General features: G+C 38.8%; 2 protein-coding genes across 4 annotated transcripts in view; one reads left to right on the forward strand and one right to left on the reverse strand.

Moving 5' to 3' along the window:
* The window catches only part of Fstl5 (follistatin-like 5), a 122,177-nt gene that overhangs the window by 32,303 nt on the left and 69,790 nt on the right, over positions 1-20,084 (forward strand). The window lies entirely within an intron of this gene.
* On the reverse strand, positions 10,807-18,916 carry LOC143207711 (uncharacterized). The gene is made up of 4 exons (XM_076421464.1): positions 18,499-18,916; positions 13,864-14,488; positions 12,286-12,488; positions 10,807-11,062 (listed from the first exon to the last, which is right to left on the reverse strand). Exons 1-2 carry the CDS (start codon positions 18,891-18,893, stop codon positions 13,918-13,920), a joined length of 966 nt encoding a protein of 321 aa, XP_076277579.1. The 5' UTR covers positions 18,894-18,916; the 3' UTR covers positions 10,807-11,062; positions 12,286-12,488; positions 13,864-13,917.

Here is a 20,084-nt window from a genome sequence, read left to right on the forward strand (position 1 = left end):
GTGAAACATCATTCTTTTTTTATTGAATTTACAATTTTACGAAAATCGTTTTTGCGTTGTACGAGAGCTCTCGACAACATTCACAACACTCTGCTGACATCAAGCATCGTTCACAAGAAAACGGAGGGGAATTATTCCTCTTACAAGCAGCACAAATATTTTATTTCTCGAATTTACAATACTAGAAAAATTGATTTTCAGCCCGTTTTGTCGAACCACTCTCGTCGCCCCTCACTGCGCCCAGCTTATCGACCGTGAAATGCATTTATGTATTTTTTCGTTTGGATAAAATACGAGCGCGATCTCCGCCTCTAATCGGGTCAACGCGTTTCGAACGTAGGATTTTTGTCGGACGATATCTGTTTTTTTCAATTCATCGGCGAATTTTAAGCTTCTTTGTTTTGCATCGGGAAATCTGCGAAATGAAATGTACACTGTCGCACGTGACCGTGTGTTTTTATGACATTCGCGCGGAAAGTTTGCACAATGGCGGTCGGTGTGAACACGTGAACAGGCGAGAGGTTCATGTTGCAGCGAGGTTTGTCACGGTTGGAACTTGCAGGCGCGGTTCCTTTGAGATGCACCGCACGTAAGACTTCTTCGTACGGTAACTTCCGATCGTGATTCGGAATCTATTATGTGCTTGCTTGTGGTAAACTCGTTACAAAGCTTATACGGCTGCTGCTAACACGCTATTTCTAATATAATTAATGTGATTTCAGCCGCTCCGTTTCGCGGAGGAGTTCTCATTAATGGAAAGCCGCGTGCTTGCTCCGTCGAAAAATTCATGCCGCGTGAACTGCCGTGCGCAAATGCAATTTCAAACGTGATTCCGCAAAATTCCAATGCACCGTGTAAACTTGCGTAAACCGTAATCTCTCTCTTCCTAGTCAAACGCTCCGATCGTGTAACTCAAAGTCAATATAATTACAACAACAGTTGTTGATTCGCAACTACTCTTGTTTTTAAAAACGACCATTAAGAAAACATGTTTCGTTGAACCTGCTTCGTCATTTTATTCGACGCTTTACAGACGCAATTCATTCTGACAATTTTGATTTTGCATAGAAATGGTGTTCCACAGGTCTTTTGCTAATATTAATACAATAGAAGAACAACGATCGAAACTCCTACGAAAAGTTGCATCACGTAACAAAATAGTAGACTGTAACTATCGAAAGGGATCTAGTCGAATAAAAATTGATTACCTGTTTCTCAACGAATTCAAGGTAATAATTACTTTTTCATTTCCCGACAAACTCTCGCCACACTTCGGTCTCGCGCGATAATTAACAGTATGCCGTATTCTGGAGGAAATGCAATAATTTCTACGAATTCTATCTTCACTTTCACGCCATAAATATTTATTAAAATTAGGAGGTGTAGGACGAAACTGTGAAAACATGAATTTCAGTACACCATTCAATTATTATCAACATATTACAACTATTGGAAGAAGGAGTATATTTTAATTAAACTTCTGTTTGTTTTCACAAAGATCCGTAGTCTGTAATTACGCGTTATTAACCAAAGTTAAGGGTCTGACATTTTTCCACGGAGTATAATAAAACTCGTCTCGTATAATATTACTCGACAAGGTGCACCGTTTTATAAACAAAATCGGATTGATCAGTTTCTACCGGGCAAAGAGTTTCTCTATAATTACCGGGAAATGTATGAAGTGATTTTAGGTTGCCCGATAATGAGGAAAATACCTTTCCCGGGACTTCCATCCACTGTGTCCGTAATTCTGAAATATCCTATGCGCTTACGCGCAGATGCTACGCTGCTCTGTGATACACGCATATAACCCCGTTCAAAAGTATGTGGAGACTTATTATTTTTATGAAATCCGTGGAACATAATTTTTTGGTACTTTGGGATTATCCTGTCGACCTCTCGCGCCATCATAATGAAAAGCAAGTTCCAAAATAAATAATATAATAATACTATAATAATAATATAATAATAATTTCGTGTTTGGCGAAAATGGTCGACGGGATAATCCAAAAGTACAAATTTTTTTTATTATCTTTAAATCTTATGACAAGCATATATGTTATTTATTATATCCTGTTTAATTATATGAAATTGGTGAGTTCGGGATGGTCTTCTCATTAGCGCATGCAGAGTGAAATAGTGAAGAAATTAATAACCAGGATCATTGTACACGATTTTCCAATTTGTGTATATGAAAGTCACCCAATTTACATATGTTATACATATCGAAATGTTTAGTAATTGATTAACACTAAAGCTACCACCCCCGGTCAAAATGACCGGTTCCAGATCTTTTTATTTTACAATTACTGAAATAATAAAAATGATTTCATAAGAAATGATTGTATACCCACAAAAGTGTTCGTACGTCCTTTAAAACAGAATAACTTTTTTATAATTGTAGCAAACGACCTGATTTTTTATAGTCAATTAGAAGCATTGGTTTGCTAAATGATGTGCAAGAAAAAATTTTCCAAAAATTATAATGTAAAATGTTACATGCAAAAATAAAAGAGGCATTTTTTAAAACTTTTTTATTTGGGCCCTTAATGAAAATTTAAAATATATCTTTCGTAGATCTAATACTTTTGTAGGCCACCGTAGATATCCTTAGCAGAGTAAGCATTCAGAGCCGCATAAAGTGTAAATAAAATCGATCTTGTCATTTTTATAAGGGAATATGTTCTAGTTACTTTTAAGGCTCGGTAGGTTTAGTGTCAAAAGAAACAAATTGATGAACAACATGATAAATATTTTGAATAATGGAAGAAAATTTAATGAAATGACAAGAGCAAGTGTCTACCATACTTTTGTGCGGGGGTATACACAAGAGAAGGAGCACACGAATTTTTCCTGTTATAGCGAAGCCATTTCGCATCCCGGTTATCCTAGCCGAACTATTGCTCTCGTGTGCTACCCTCCTTCCGGATTCCTCCTATTTATCTAAACGTCGACGAGACCCGGCAACCTAGGAACCACGTCGCTATTTCCGAGGCCACGATGGAACGAGATTTTGTCAAAAACGTTCACAATGCCGGAGACGAACGACGGAACCTGTATTAGTCCCGCGCGAGCGTTATCCTTCGCAGCGAACGATTCCGCTTTCCGACTTCCACGCAAATCTCACTTCCGCCGCGGTCGGCTTAGAGTGCTCCAGAAAGCGACCTTTTGTTGACAAAATTCTATTCGTACACTTTAATATTTCATAATCATATTTTTTTTTATAAAATAACAATCTTTTATGAACTTAAGCCTGTCTGAAAGGAAGGGGACTTTCGAGAATTTTTTCTTGAAATCATTGATGGACTTCGGTTTTAGACAAGTACCTTATTCGAAAGTATAATATTGCACTATTTATAGTAATTTTTTTACCACGAAAGCTTTGAAAATGCCGAAGCAACAGCAAATTCGAGAAAAACGAGTAGGTGTAATTTTAAACAGTAAAAATATTGGAAGCATTTAAAAAAACTGATATGTTAGTTTTAATCTATTAAACATATTAAGACAGACAATAAATTTCCATTTCACTCCAGTTTATTGTAATTCAGGTAGAAAATTTTTATTTTACATAAAGATCCGTTGTCTTAATATGTCCTAGTAAATGATTTTTTAAAAAATTGCTTGTAGAACGTTCAAATATACCCTTTCTTGTAGGATTGAAAGAGTCGTCATTAAAAAAAGAAATTCTCCGTTCATCCATCCAATAGGTAAAATCACATATTTACAGAACGTTCATTAATTTTTTATTTCGAATGATTCTGCTCGAAGAAATCGCGCTCACCGCGCAACGCAATTAGGATAACAGCTTTCGAGAGAGTGGCTGGTACTCCATCATTTTTTAAGATTACGCAGCGAAAAGTTCCCGCAAATTACACAACATATGTACCTATATACATATGTATAAGATATTTAGTTCAAAAAGAAATCCTTTAATTCTGTACAGAAGAAAGTTCGAAGTTCTTTTCAGACAGTCGACTTAGCATAATCCCTTAAAGGTATTACAGTTTTAAAAAAATGGTACTTTCTAAAATTTCACAGCAAAAAACTTACTACAAGTTACAGAGTAAGATCCATTAAATTTTTCAGTAAAAATTCTTGCAAGTCTCATTCTTTTTAAATACTTAACCATGTCTTCTTTCAGGGTGCGTACTTTACAAAGAAAATATATTTTTAAGCTGGCACGAAGTTTAATAATTAATTTGTGACCGTAAAAGAATCGTTGTGCGGAGCATTGTAGGTGTGTAGACTAGAATTTAGGAAGCCGGATCGCGCCAGGTGTAGCTCATGCAATGGTTAATGAATTTCTCTCGTGCAAATTTCACTGGTTCCGATACCACTCGAAATTCCGGGTGAACACAGGATAGACGTTTCGTCTGGTTCCGTTCCGTTCCGTTTCGCTAGCCGGAAAGTTGAAATCTTTCTCAGCCGGATTCTACGTGCACAATGGTTCTATAGTTCCGTTGGTTGAATTCTACAAGTTTTGCTGTACTTTGTGTATATGCCGGATCGAAACGGCGGAACCAACTTCCGGTTGCCGCTTAATCTTCCGGTGCACGGGTGAAGGGTACTCTTACTAGGAAACTGAGTTCGGGAATCTTTCGATCACGTTTTTATTAACAAATACAGCTGCGTGTTGGTTGTTTCATTTTCTAGTAGAAAGGAGAGTGCTACACGTTTCAGAATCGATCAGACAAGTCTCACTTTTTTGCATACGTTGCATAAAAGAAAGTAGGTAGTACGATGTTAAATTGCGAACGATTTTCACTTGAAATAATTATGCGTCACCTTTCCATCGAGTCAAACAAATTTTTAACGATCAAGGATTATGTCTATGAATTTAATCAAACCATACATTGTATTCAGAGTTGGGTATTAATCGACTCAAATTTTAATCAAGATCGAATTATTAATGTGTGAGATTGAAAAAGGCAATCATTGAAAAATCGACGATTTTCAATCGTTGATTAAAAAATGAAATCATCGAAAAATCGGAGGCTGATTCAATCGATTGATGAAGTTAATCGTCAATTTCATTTCGAAATTTCAGCAGTTAATCATTAATCAATTATCCGATTGACGATTACAATCGAAAGGACTGTAATCGTTAAACGCAATTAACGACTAAAGTAGAAATTTATTCGTTATTCCCAATTAACGATTAATAAGTATTTAATCGTTAAACGCAATTTTAACGACTAAACTGGGAGATTAATTGTTAATTAATTGTCAATTAAATTTTTGTCCAACTCTGATTACATCCATTGAACAAATATTCGTAAATACGGTGATCAATAGCAGCAATATGATGGTAAGCTGAAGTTTCGTCATACAAAGTAAAAAAAGGACTTTATTCAGCCTATTAAGGGATTCCGAGAGAAGCAAACAAGATCGAAAGGATAACAATTCTCTACACGGACTCAACTGGTGCACCGGAGGGTTGAAAATATAGTACACGAAGCCAGTAGCCATCCTATAAGTAGGGAAACATACTCGAATGCAACTTCAACAAGAAACATTAAACAGTTTTAGAGCTTCTATTTGCAGAAACACAATTCTAACGGTGGACTCAGCGCGCAAAAATAAGAAGGGATATCAAATGTCTCTTAGAATACGGAGTTCAGTTTGTTAAAAGAATTACCGGAGAGTACAAGAGCCTGTAACTCAGAAAACAAGATGATATCGTATGCTTACAAGGGCTTGTTTTCTTATTTCCGTCTGTTGAATTTCACCACGTATCATCCTGCGCAATTACGCGTGCACGAACAGCATCCAAACGAGCAACCGAATAAAAGTAAAACGGAAGAGGTAGAAGCACAGCAAGAATTTCGAATTTACATCGCGTTACGAGCTGGTTAGAACGTCATCCGAAATAATCAGACAGATAAATGACTCGTAGAGCCGAGCACGTGTTAACACAAAGTTATGCAAAGTTAAGCGAGCTTAACGTATTTTTTGATATCCCCGCCGGCTGTGTGCTAGCGACCAATTTACAGTCTAGCCGTTCAACGCTGGTGGCTTGGATTTATCTTGTTAAAGACCGGTGTAACGGAAAATTGTTGCAAACGGACGAGAAAAAAAATGTGCTAACGAGGAAATGCGGCGGCAGCAACTGGCTTATTGCGAAAATCCGACGCATCTCTATTTCAACACGTAATCCAGGAAAACTCGTCGTAATCCAGAGATCAAAATGCTTTCTTTTTTATTTAATTCCTCAAAGTTGAATTATAAAAATCTTTGTTGTTGCGCGTTCAATCTTGTTCAAATTTGTAGGATGTATTCCGTGTAGTGTACTTTACTTTTACCTTTGGGAAAAGCAAGCACGCTCATCTTTATACGAATATTTTCAGCAGATACAACGAGCTTTGTTATTATGTGTGTCTTTGTCGTTAATGGAAATGCACTTCCACGTGAAGTTTTTGAATAATCATAATATAATGACGCTGTTGTGATGAAATACTTCCTGCCAGAGGCGTGCAATATTGAAGCATCATAAACTTAAATATGGCATTGTTGCAATTTGGAACAGTGGCAAGGTTATAAGAATTTAAGAATATTGATGAATCATTGCCAATTTATTAATATTATTAAAGAAGAAAATTCCACTTTCGTTTCTTGTAATCGAAGTGTTAGGTATACAAATTGATTTGTAGGATAGAAATCTATTTTCTTGTGTATTTGCTGTTTGAAATGATAGATTTTTGTCATAAATGCATAAAACCGTGCTCCATCCTGTAAATTATTGGATTTTCTATTTGGTGGATGAAAAGGTCGGTTCCAAATTAAAGTTTCTACCGATTGACTGCGAGGGCAACGAATAAATTTGTACAGCTGATAGAAATTTTTTATTTGCATGGAAATTCACGTGTCTTTGGCAAGACACAGTCGAAAGTATCATATTAATTTGGGGAATACAGTCAAATTTACGCGCGAACGATTTATTCATCGTGCATGTTGCAAAAATTCGAAAGGGAGCCATCCTGATTCACCTCCGAGCGTTTCGCCACTCTCCCGTGGTAATATGTTGCTTTTGAATCCTCTCGGAAAGTAGATTTCACTGGATTTTCGAATCCGCCGGGCGCAGCTTATACATCCGCTTTCAATTTATTGCGGTTTAAAAGTAGATACCGCGACCGAACGATCGGGACGGTGTTCGAAAATCCCGGTTTTCGAGAGGATACTCAATGCCGACACGTCTCGACACTCTCGACGAATGTCCTGAAACCGAAAACGCGCGATGCTTTTCCGCGAAACCTCTATTTCATTCTCCGAAGCATGCGTTTCGAACACTGGGTTTACGGGGCACTTTTTTCAAATCACTTTCAAAAAATAACGGGAACGCATTTCTTCAGATTTTTATGTGGCGTTTTTATGAAATGGTGGAACGTTCGAAATTCTAGAGTGGAAGATTGCAATTCGAGGCAGGGATATTTGCTTTCAAAGGAATCGCCGAGTCATGTCGAAAAAATAGAGAAAACACGACCACCTACTTGATTTTATGAAGAATTTTCAAATCGACTTCGGAATGTGTTTCCGCAGGAATTTTTCGATGGACTAGAGCTTAGATTAACAGGGGAGAAATGCACTTTATGATAGAGACACGAAATTTAGAAAGAATCGCAAGATCATGCTGAAAAATTAATGGAACTCCATAACCCCACCAATGGCTCGATCAAAAGTGACTGGACTTCGGGAGGTTTCTTAGAGTAAATCTTTGAATGAGATCCCGTAGGAATTTTTTAATGTTTGAGGGCTCAAATTAAAGGTAAAAAATTGCACTTCATGGTAGACGAATTTCTGACGAAATTCTGTCGCAAAATGTCTGAAACACACAGCATGGATCTCGTACATACACACCAGAGCAAAGGTCAGGGTTGAATTAAAACGGTCAGGGAAGACTCGAGGAGAAAATGTTGATTATCTCCGATGATTGAATCTCCACTCGACCGAGTCAACGATACCCTTCACCTTGATGCAGAAATTATAGCACAGCATTTGAAAAGAACTCCATCAGTCGCAGAATTCTATATCTATATTACCTTAAATCACACACGAGATGCGTTCCACCGGGAATCTCATTAACGCAACGCAGCAACCATCCGACGACGTAATGGCCCGTGCCGCTTTCATGCCAATGATTTACGACAGTTGCATTATCAAAGTCATGCGAATACGAAAGTGTGCCTGTACGCTTTCACTTTTCGCGCAAGCTTCTGCCAATGAATTGCAGCGGATTGTTCAAGGATCGCTCGTTTGGCAAATTGCCGCCGACGAAATTGTAATGCAACTGCGCCTAGCCTCGGGCAATTTTAATTTCATGAATTCTAAATTTCCGGATGAGTAATTAACTTTTATAGCTGACAGAAAACTATCGAAGAGGCACGGAAAAATTTACGACCGATATAATCGCAGGAGCCATTAGCGTGGCATTTACGATTTAGAGAAAATATACTCTGACAAGCGGGTTCAAACTACAATATTACATTGCCACCCGAATTTCCGATTTTAAACAATAACTCTACACTCGTTGTAATGTTTGAGAAGCTTCTACTTCCACAATCTACTATTAGTCCTCGTGTGACTAGAATAAGACGTTCTCGCAAAATCGAAACATCTATAAAATCGTTGAAAATTACAAGATTCAACGTCTGAATACTTTCGCAGTAGAACGCTTAATGGTAAAAGTCATATCGCTGCTCCGGAAGTATTATGACACAACTGCAAAATTTGAAATTTTACAGGACAAGCAAAATATTGATTAATGTGTACGATTAAAAAAGTAATCATTGAAAAATCGACAATTGATTCAATCGATTGACGAAGTTAATCGTCAATCGTTGATTAAGAGAAGAAATCATCGAAAAATCGACGATTGATCCAATCGATTGATGAAGTTAATCGTGTTAGAAAGAAGTATAATCATGTAACTATAGCTATAGATGAGAATACATGCAAGTAATTATTTTAATGCGAGTTGAACAATCGAGTGATAGCCAAAAATCAGTAGCTCCGATCCATTGACTCCGACGCGGTTGCATTGAGGCGTGTTCTAACAATTTCACCACAGATTTGAAGATTGAAGCGTCCCTTTCAGCACGAGCCCTCGAAACTTGAAGTACGATTTTTTTAGATGTTTTATGGAACAAAAATGGGGAGTGAGTGTCGGTTGTGTAAAGCCCTCAGGCTGTATCTTATAGTATTGTCATAAACTCGGCGGTGCGTCTTCCATTCAAAGTACAATAGCAGGGCCGAAAAAAAATCGTGCATCAAGTTTTAAGAGGTTGTCGTAAAGGGGAAAGTTCAATCTTCATATCTATGGTAAATTCAGTCACGAGAAACATTTTCGAAAGTTTTTAGAGCCGTTTCAATTTTACATCATCTCCGAGAAAAACATGTCTTCTGTTCCCCACACGCTACGCCGTGGAAAAGCATCTCGGAAAAAAATGAATGATACACAGCGGAAGTAGACGCTTCAAGCTTTAGAATGAATCCAGTTGCAACACTGTACGATTATTTTTTACATAAATGTAGCGGATAAAAGGGAACAATTTTTTGTGAATCGGTGTGATAATACTTTTGGAGCCACTGTAGGTTTCTTCGTTTGCCGAGAATTCTATCGATCCGTTTGCATCGACATTGTTGGAACATCCTGTACTAATATACGTTACTAGCTACGTGACAGGGAATGTTTCCTCCCAACTATGACTTTGTCGTGAAAGACGCAGCCGTCTCTTTGTTCACGAATTTACGAGAATTCCCGGAATTTTTTAAACACGGACCGTTGCGAGTGCTTGCGACACATGCTCGAATAAAAACGGCACCCTTGTGAAACACGTTGCAAAGGATAATTATTAGGAACATAGATTTAACAACTAATTCTTACTTTTCCTTATTTCCTGTGGAACTTTCACCAACCTATTCGTGGTATTTTTCTTGTTAAAATAACACTAAACACGATACAATTCGAATTACAATTGGAATTATCCCACAGTGGGTAAAACCGACGAATTCTGTGTAAAAATCAAAGAACATTCGATAGAAATGAAAAATGAAAGCTGAAACTTTGCAGAATATGAAATAATAATAATTAAAAGTGTACCGAAATTTAAAATAAAATATTGACATTTGAATCGTTTAACCGTAGTATTTGGGAATGGAGGAATGACTTCTGGTGTCAGATGTACGAGCAACCATTCTATCGTGAATTATTAAGCCATTTGTAGCGTGGGGCGTTAGGGCAATTACCCTAAGCACAGTTAAGCTCGAAGCAATTTTCCGACGACTGGATTGACGTTTTTGTTGTTCAGAAATATGCCCATAATTATGAAAGTGGTCTAAGTCAAAATTTAAAAAAATGAGTTTAACAGTTATTTCACATCACATATTTTAAACTAAATTTATTCAATGTAATTTCAACATTATGTGGAATTCATTTAGTGTTAATATCTTTTTCCTTTGTACATCTCGGAACAAGAAACATATGAATCGGACCACTTTCATAATTATGGGCACAAGTGTGTTGCACCGATGATGTTCGGTTAGAAAATACGACGAGGATCGTCGGTATCTTCTTCGGTAAAAAAACTTGCGGCTATAACCACATAATATCCGATTCCCGGGTAACCTTAGAATACACCACGAAGTAGAAATCTAAGTAAAATTCATTGTTAACTCATTATGCATCTGGCACGAGAATAACTGTACATTCAGAAAACATAACACAGCAGAAAATAATAGGCAAATATTAATTTCTCGTTATAAATGGTACTTGAAATTAACGATAGGAATGAATGAAGAAACATTCACGAGCTAAAAGTTGAACGTATGCATTTATTTCTTGGACTGGTTCACATAACTCAAATTTACCGCAGGATCGTAACTGGAAAATTTCGAAAGCGTTTTCCCAGTGTATCGGGCATGATCAATTTTGAAACCGGGGAATGTATTCACGATGGTTGGTGTCAGATCCATTTGCGGGCAAAGTCGGTCCTCCGTCGAAGATCCTCGGCCGGTGCTAGATCCAAATCTCCGCCTAATGCCGTCTATGATAAAATAGCTGGTCCGCCTGGAAATGGAAAGCCAAGAGCGTGGACCGTATACGAGAGAAAGAGAGAGAGAGAGAGGGAGAGAGAGAGAGCGATTCGATCGGGACACGAGAGGTCTATAATCAAAATGCAAAACTCCGCCGGCTTTCAATTGCATGGAATATCGGAATACTCCGGCGCGAAGTGAATATCGAGCGGGATGCGTCGGAAAAAACTGGCCGCCCGAGAGGGATGAAACTCCTCGAAAGACGACGATGGCTCGTCATGCGAGTCGCCTCCACCTCCCAAACGAGACTATCGTGTCGATGATACACAGAAGGAAATTCCAGGAAATTTTCGCGAACCGCTCTGCTTGCTCCTTTCCCCACCGTCTACGTTCTCCGAGAACGAAATAAGTTACCCTTACATTCCGGAGGCGAGAAACGGACGTCGAAATTATCCGAAAAATGAAACAAACAAAATATTTTCACGATGAAACTGCACCGCGATGGGAGACAACAGTAAGATTGCATTTGCTGTGTTTTCAGAGTCGGTTCATTTGGTGTACAGATGCATTTCAATGTCTTTTTTCATCTCTATTGATGGCGTCAACCCTCACGCTACAATTTAAATCAGAATAACTTTGTTATTAATGCATCAAACGACATTAATTTCTCTGTAAGGCTGGATGAATTAGTTTAGTGAATTACGTCTAAAAGATATGTTGAAAAAATGCATTTGGTGGAATTGTGAAAAACAATAGTAAAAATTGAATTTTACGACTTCATTAGTCAACTTCATTGGTCAACTTGTATTAACTACATATACATATACGCTCCGAAAATATCATTAAAATTGGTTAATTGGTTCACGAGTTATAAACGACCAAATGTGGTAAAATTCCAAAAATATTGAAAAATTGCCATTTTTACCACTTTTGATCGTTTATAACTCGCAAACCGATTAACCAATTTCAATAAAATTTTCGGAGCGTATATAATTCTAGTCTTACAGAGAAATTGAAGTCGTTTGGTCCATTCATAAAAAAGTTATGCTTATTTAAAGTGTGTGTGTGATCAGTTTTGCTCGTAGCTGTAGTGTTAGGCTCGTGATGAATGTTTCAAACGAAACATTCTTTCGTAGATTTGCTCCTTTCCCGAGTCCTTCGAAAAAGATAAAAATTCATCCAGCAATTTGGGAACTCGGGCAATCGCGGCGGTCGAATGGATCATAAAACAAGACGGGACACGGCTCCCCTGATTACCTCCGAATGATCCGAGACGGGAACAATGATAGAGCTCCCTTTCGGTCCCGCGCCGACTCCGCCAGGAAACGCCTCCATCGAGGATTCCCCGGTTACGTCTTCGCGATTTCCCTTTGCATGCAAATTTCAGTCTTACACGGAGCTGGTGGCTACGTATACTGGCAGCGGACGGCTGGTTTCCCGACAGAGATTCGCCCCGATCGCTGGAAGACCGAGTGTAAATGGCGAACTGACCACTTGATGGAAAAGCGCAACCCTCAGGGCAGACACGACGTTCGCTCAAGAGTTCGCAAATGTTCATGCAGATTGCGATTTTTATGTGAACGTTTCCACGAGAACGGGGTCCCGGGATTCGCCTGCTAAACGTTGTCAGCGTTTTCCGTCCCGGCTAAATTAAGATCAAACGTTACGTCTCGCCAAATTGACTGCTACGTCCTCGGAGTCGCATAAGACGTAAATTGTTTCAGGCTCCCACGGTTTCTCTATTTTAATAAGTTTATCTATCGAGAAGTAGACTTTTTAATGACTAGGTCGCGGATCTTTATGCATCTACGAGTTCTGAAAATTTATTAAAAATGCTAGGATATAACATTTGACAGATTTTAGTACGATTTCAACCCTCATGAAATTAATTATATTGTTCTGTTATTTGTAGGTAAGTTTTTGGCCGAAACTAAATGTTAACTTATCAATTTGAATAAAAAAACATCGAGAAATAACTGTTTACCTTGTTATTTTATCGATTTCTTATCGTTCTGTCAATTTGATACCGAGGGACAGATACAGTTCGTGAAATGAGGGACGGATGAGGGTTAATTATTACAGATCTACGATTCCACTTCCTTAAAATTCATCTAGAAAAATTGCAGAATTTCATAAACACCCGCAGCTTGCGGATCTTTATGCAAAATAAAAGATTTTCATGTGGATTACAACAAATTAGAGTGAAATAGAGAGTAATTTCCTTTCTTAATATGTTCAATAGGTTGAAGATAATGTGACATTTTAATAATATGTTTATTGTTTTAAATTACGCTTAATAATTTTCGCCACAAATGCATAAATATCCGCTGTCTATTACTGACCATGATGTGTATAAAAGTTCCATCGACATTACAACTATCTCTCGAGAAATTCTCAACTGACAAGTTGTCGGCAAAGTTGCAACTAATCCGAAACATCACTGACAGCTAATAATAGCTGTAAGCAATACGCGAAACCCTTATCAAAGTAGAATCGTCGGACCATGAACGAGAGACGTGCAATTCCAATGTTAGTCCAAAGTGGTTCACGCACGAGAAACGTTATCCTAATCTAATTGTAAGCGGTTAACTGGACGGTGGTACCGTAGTATACAACCGAACGTACGTTCTCCTTATCACGTACAATATAACATATCGCTAACCATGACATTCTTACCGCGGGAAAATCCCAAAAACAGAAAACAAATCTGATCGCGAGGATTCCTGTCGAGCTACTTTCCACGTTGAATTTTTGCCATCGACCATATATAGCACTTTCTAGAAACCGCTTTCTAAAGTGTCTCGATAGACTTCATAAGCACCGATGTTCATTTACCTGGTATCAAAACATCTTCACATAAACTTTCTCTCGTCCTGCGGGACCGCAACATCAACACGGCGGCGGGACGCAGCAAACAGTGGTTGGTTCGCATGAGGTCGGGCAAGCAGAGGACAAGTTGACGAAACACGGTGCAGGGACACATGGACCGCATACATCTGTTATGGTCGCGCAAACGCTCTTGGGTCCATCTCCGTGACCAGGAATTTCCGGTCTGTTCTTCCTCATTTCTTTCATCAATGCCAGCAGCCTCTGCACCTGCGCCAGCCGAGCAGCATACTCGTCGCGTTTCACTTTCCTCTTCTTCTTCAACGTCTGCGTCCCTTCTTCTTTCTCCTCGATGCGACAGTTGCATATCAGATGATCAGGATGCAGAGGCGGCAGAATTGTAGCGCTGCCCCAATGAAAGGCCTCGACGTCCTCGGTTGATAGCTCGCGGAATTGGTACTCGTAATAGTCGTCGGATTCCTCTCGGGCGTAGAACGCCTTTCGTATGCTTCTCGGAGCGTACGTCTCCGTCGTGATGCACCTGCCCAGACAACTGACGCGAACGTACACCTCGATGTTCGATGTCGTTTCATTATGGTCCTCGTCGAGCAACAAGAACTTGCCACGCGTCGACCTGCAAAACGGTTAAGGGTTACTTTTTGTTGAAAGTTTGAGGAGTGTTCTACCGTCATGTTTGTGTGTGAAATTATTTTTGTTCGGAGAAAGCAACGCGTTCTCCTGCAATTCCCTGAAAAATTCAGCTGGATAACTTCAACACTAAACCTGCCACTGTCGCCGGTCAAACGCCGGTTTCATATTTTACTACGTTTTTATTAGCTTGCTTTCTTGTCCGTCTGTCTGTTCGGTACAAATTTTGCGATTGATTTTAAACTAAATTCGCGATGAGCTAGAGATTTGAAATTTTAAACATAAATAGCTCAGAACTGGATGACAATGCAATATTTAAAAAACAAATTTTTAAAAAGCCTATGCGTTTAGGAGATATAAACTATTAAAAATTTAACCGTTACATCTCCCAGCGCGGTTTGTTTTATGTAAAACGAAAAACGTGCGGCGCATGCAATAGATAATTGATGCATGAATAGTTCACCTAAATCGCTAACAATTTTATTACAATTAATATTAACAACGACAGCTATACTTTCTACACTCCTTACTATGCATTATCTTGCGCCCCACGTTTTTCATTTTAAATCTTACAAGTGTTTTCATAGCTATTCAAAATTCACAATCACAAATTTTCAGGACTATCTGTATGGGGCTCGGAAAAATTATTTTATACTTTTTAGTCCGTTTTAAAAACGTGGTATTATTAAAATATGTATTTTTATTTAAATAATTATTTCATTTCACAATTATTGAAACTATGAAGTTGTTTACGTGAAGATTGATTCCATAGATTGTTTACTCGGGCAGATATTGCAATAAAAATTGCACGGAATCTAAATAAATAGAGCCTTGTAATTTTTGTAAAGTTGATATTTCAGTCGCTTTTAGTGCTCGGTAGGTTTAATGTTAACCGGGAGCACGTGGCAGCCATTTTACCAAAGCAATTTCCGCCAAGCGCCGTTTATAGTATACAAATATGTACAGTAGACTCGCGTGTAACGTGATCAAACAATTGTTTTCAAAAGAGCTGTATATATCGATTTTACGTGGCAGTAAGTGTACAATAAGTATATAAAAAGATTGATTAAACAGCCTGTTCCTTTATTACGATACAAAATGTACACAGTCCTTTCGCTAGACTAATATGTGTGTATACTAGTGAGATAGTATCAGAGTTGGGCAAAAATTTTATTTGAGGATGTTCTGGAGGTATATAAAAACGCAACAAAATTTTTGAAAATTTGACAAGATATAATTCTTACTAAACTTAAAGTTTGCACATTTTAACATGTGGAGAATTCACAAATTCCACTTGAAACCCAATTTAAACCTTGAAAAAACACAACGAGAAACTCCAGTTTATTTTTATATATACAGTAAAAATTATGTAATTAATTATGTTCAAAATTTATTAGGATTCACTAAACAGTTACAGAGCAAAAAATTATATAAACTGTTACAAAACGTGAAATTTATCGTGTTGTCATTGTTATTTGTCGTGTTTAGGTACAATTATTCGCAAAAGTCACTTACAATTTTTTATAATATGAAGACAATTCGATTAAAAAATACATATGACATGAAATTCACTAATTAAACGAAAGTTTTTAAAATTAATCTACTTTTTTAATGCAAAATAAATGTGAATGGCTTTCATTGCCAATATATTGATGGATTTCGAGTTTCTTGTACTTTTGTCTCCCATTGTACCTCCAGAACATCCTTAAATACATTCTGGTGCTAATTAGTGCTTGCGTGATGCTGATGCTATATGTGCACCTTTACCAGTGTGTTCAAATATGAGGCGTCACTTTGTTCGAATAAAGTGGGCTTAAAACTCACTTGGTAAAAACCCACTTCATTCGAAATTGTTATTTAAATAAAATTTCTGGCCAACTCTGGATAGTAGCCAATACATATTCTTTTAACTTTGCATGAAATTAGCTACAAAGAAAGCTAGTTCCAGGCCGAAGACGGTTACGCAATTCTCCTCGGCGTGTTTCCGCAAGATCAAAGTGTTTCAATTCGCGTGACTGGCAAGGAAAGAAGCGGATGCAGTCAGTAACTACTAGCTTAAGAATTCATTTATTTGGTTGTTCTGTTGGTGGTTGTCAGAACGGCAGTTCGTCAGTGAACGTGCATCCGCTGTGGCCGTCGCCCGAGGCGGTCGCTTTAATTCGTTCTCGCGGAAAAGCGGATTTACGAGCGCGCCTTCTCGCGGACCCGTATCAACGCGCGTCTCCGCCATTCTTTGGCCGGGAAAGATAAAACGTTATCCCCTAAATTATGTTACCCCGGCACACCGGCAACGAACTTGTTGGCCGAAGTTTCACATGCTGGAAGCAATTAACAAGGTGGCAGTTAGTAATCGCATAAAGGAGCCGCTTCTTCAACGAACACCAAAGACAAGATTTAAGGCTGTGAGCTGGTTCATTCTTAGAACCTATTTAAGATTTTTTTTAAAGGAATCAAGTGATCGTTCGGTATCGATCTTTTACACGCCTATTCACCATCACTTGGGGCATGCGGTCTATTTGTTTCGAGCCAACATATTGGAAATTGTACGAGCTGCATTTTTTTGGAACGAAGTCCCTACTTTTTCTCGAAATCTGAAGTCAATCAACGAAGTGCAACTCGAGACATCGCGTACGACAGTTCAAAAAGCAAGGTTCCGAAAGAACCGCAATAAATCCTTGTACAGGCATGTTTTTGAAGTTCCAGACGGAAACACTCCGTTAAGTAGCGAGCAAAATGAGCAAACTCTGTAAAGAGAGATTATTCTGGTAGACACGTTAGACTCTTTCGGCATCGTTTCGTTTTGCTCCTTCTCCATCTCCACCTCCTTCTTTACACTTTTTGGTTCCCTGCGTGGAAATCCGAACCCCTAGACTGTGAAATGCTATCTTGGAACGTTGAACCTTATACTCTGGAAAACTGGGAAGCAGCGCATCTCCGTTCCGATTACAATTAGGAGAGAACGCTAGAAAAAGAAAACGAACCGTTCCAAAAGAACAACGTTGTCAAGATTGTGCTAACTTCGAGCGCGAAACAATGCGCGTGCATTTACATTGTTTTTACGCGAAAACTTGTATTCGTATAAATTAAATCCTGATAGAAAAATGCAGCATGAATGGAAATTTAACTTCTTCAACAACGTATTCGAATTACTCCGGGACGAAAAGATAGCACACTTTCAAATTATTGTAATTTTTATACACATATTTTTAGTGTGCCTTTCTTAACATATATGAATGAAATGAACTTAAAGTAGAATTATTAACAAAATATAAAGGTACAAAATGATAGCACACTTAACGAAACACTTGAAATATAACAGAATTAATCGATAAAAATCAATGCGTTAAATATGTTTAAATATGTTAACAAATGAACATGTTGGAATATGTTAAGAAATGTTAAAATATTCATTTTCTTCAGTTCAATGTACCAAACGAGGAAAAATAGACGGTGCGCTATCTTTTCGTCACGGAGTAGTGACACGGGCCTATATCAAATATCGCGATCGAGGGGAAATTCGTGTACCTCCCCATTATCGAAAGTGCAACGAGATTTTACTTGCAAAAAGGTTGCCGGTTGGGGACGGGTGTTTGCGCGAATCTAACAGAAAGTGGGACGTGCAAACACTTTGTTTTTTAAATCTATCCGTTAGCTCACCAATTCGAATGGCCCGGGACAGAGGGAAACGGGGTGAAACAGAGCAACACAATTTTTCCTCTTTTTTTTCGCTCCCTGTTCGGCCCGTTGGGGGGGAGGTGGGGTCAGAGAAATTTTCGTGGGATACGGGTCAGACAACGGACGGATCTCCGATACAAATGAACAGAACCGGGTTTCGGGTTTCCGACTAATGCGGAGGGCAGCACGGTACAGCGGTTTTTTAAATTACATTAACCGACACGGTTGGAAGGGAGCCGGGGGTAACATTCGCCGTCGGAGTAATCCGTTTCGCCAACGCATTTGCATAAACGCCAGGCTCGCGTATTTAAATACATTCACCTTGATACTGGCTCCCGGTTCAGGTCGCTGGAAAAGTAGCCTTCAAGCTCTTTTCTCTCGCGCAGGTCCTTGATAATGCCATTAAGCAGCCCGTCCACGCTGACGAGGGTGAAACCGAAATTCTGCTGGCGTTCCAGCTCGAAAAACTTGGACACCTGTTTGTACACGTAAATCTGCACGTCCACCCCTTCTACGGGCTTCTCCAGGCTCGTTTCCGGTATCGCGAACACCACCGATTTACCCCCGTAAAATCGCTCGTTCTCGTAATTAGAACCCCGATAGGATCTGTAGTCGCTTCGATGAGGTGCCAGGCTGACCCACTCGTCGTCCAGCATGCGGAACATTATGATTGTCTTCTTCAACAGCGCCTTGTCGAATAAACTCGTCCATGGCATGTACAACTGAAACAAATTGTCATTGGCAGACTTCTGATTCTATGCGTCTATTACAATGCTGGTCACCATTGCTGAAAATTGCAAAATTTATTCTCAAAGTAGATGTTCATTTCTAGACTGCGGATCTTTATGCAAAATAGAAAATGCCTGCATCGATTGCAAGAAAGGGAAACCAAATTGGATGCTATTTCTTCCCTTAATGACTTTAATAGAGGAGATATCATATATTGACATCTTCAATATTTTTCTTTCCCAACAATTTTCAATTTCATCTATTCAATTTTTCTATAAATGCATAAAGATCAGCAGTCTATTCATTTCTAAACCCTGTGGCAGTTCGAATCGAAAAATCAGCTTCAATCATCTATAACTCAAAAAATAATTGAGATTTCAATAAAATGCTGAGCTACGTTGCAGACCATGCCTTCTAGTTTGAGAATAAAAAGAATTGTTCATTTCAGCACCGTTTCGGAAACAGCGAATAACTCAACCGTTTTTTAACAATTTGTTCTGAAAAAAATGGAGGATGAAGTTCAGATTTACGGTAACATCACTGTAGAAAGTCGGCATTTTTCACGTATTGATTATACTAGAAAAAATTCCCGAAGACAGTGCATTTTTAGGTAGTCAAGGTGATCCACCCCCTCGACGGAACTTCGTTCGCTTCCGGTCCGGAATCCGATAAAGAGAAATAACGATATTCCCCGCAGTTTGATGGACAGGTCGTATATCATAAAAGTTTCGTGCCGGTTTGCTCGTAAAGCGGCGTATATCACTTTATAATATAAAACGACGTCGCGTTCCGAGCTGGCCTCTTCAAAATGGACATCTCTTTTTAAGCGCAACGTCGGAGACAATGCTCGAAAAAAAAAAGAGTGGCAAGTTTTAACGCCGGACTCTTGTCTAAAGTGCACTTTGCAACGGGCAACGCCGTGCTTCATGCTTTTCCCTTTATTACCGATGTCGTTCCACGTTCATCGCAGCTTTTACGACCGAAAACTTCCGTCCGGTATCGGAGGATTTATCGTTCCGCATTAACTTTACAAGCGGATTTAATCAATTAACATGCGCGCTCCTCGAAATGCCCGATTATTCGTCTGTGCACCTCTTTGCGAACTAGCCCTGCTATTGCAACGATTCCTAATTGGTGGGGCAATTTGGCATTGGCCGATTCCGCCGAAAAAATCGAGT

Source organism: Lasioglossum baleicum, chromosome 4 (assembly GCF_051020765.1).
Source record: "Lasioglossum baleicum chromosome 4, iyLasBale1, whole genome shotgun sequence".
NCBI lineage: Eukaryota > Metazoa > Arthropoda > Insecta > Hymenoptera > Halictidae > Lasioglossum > Lasioglossum baleicum.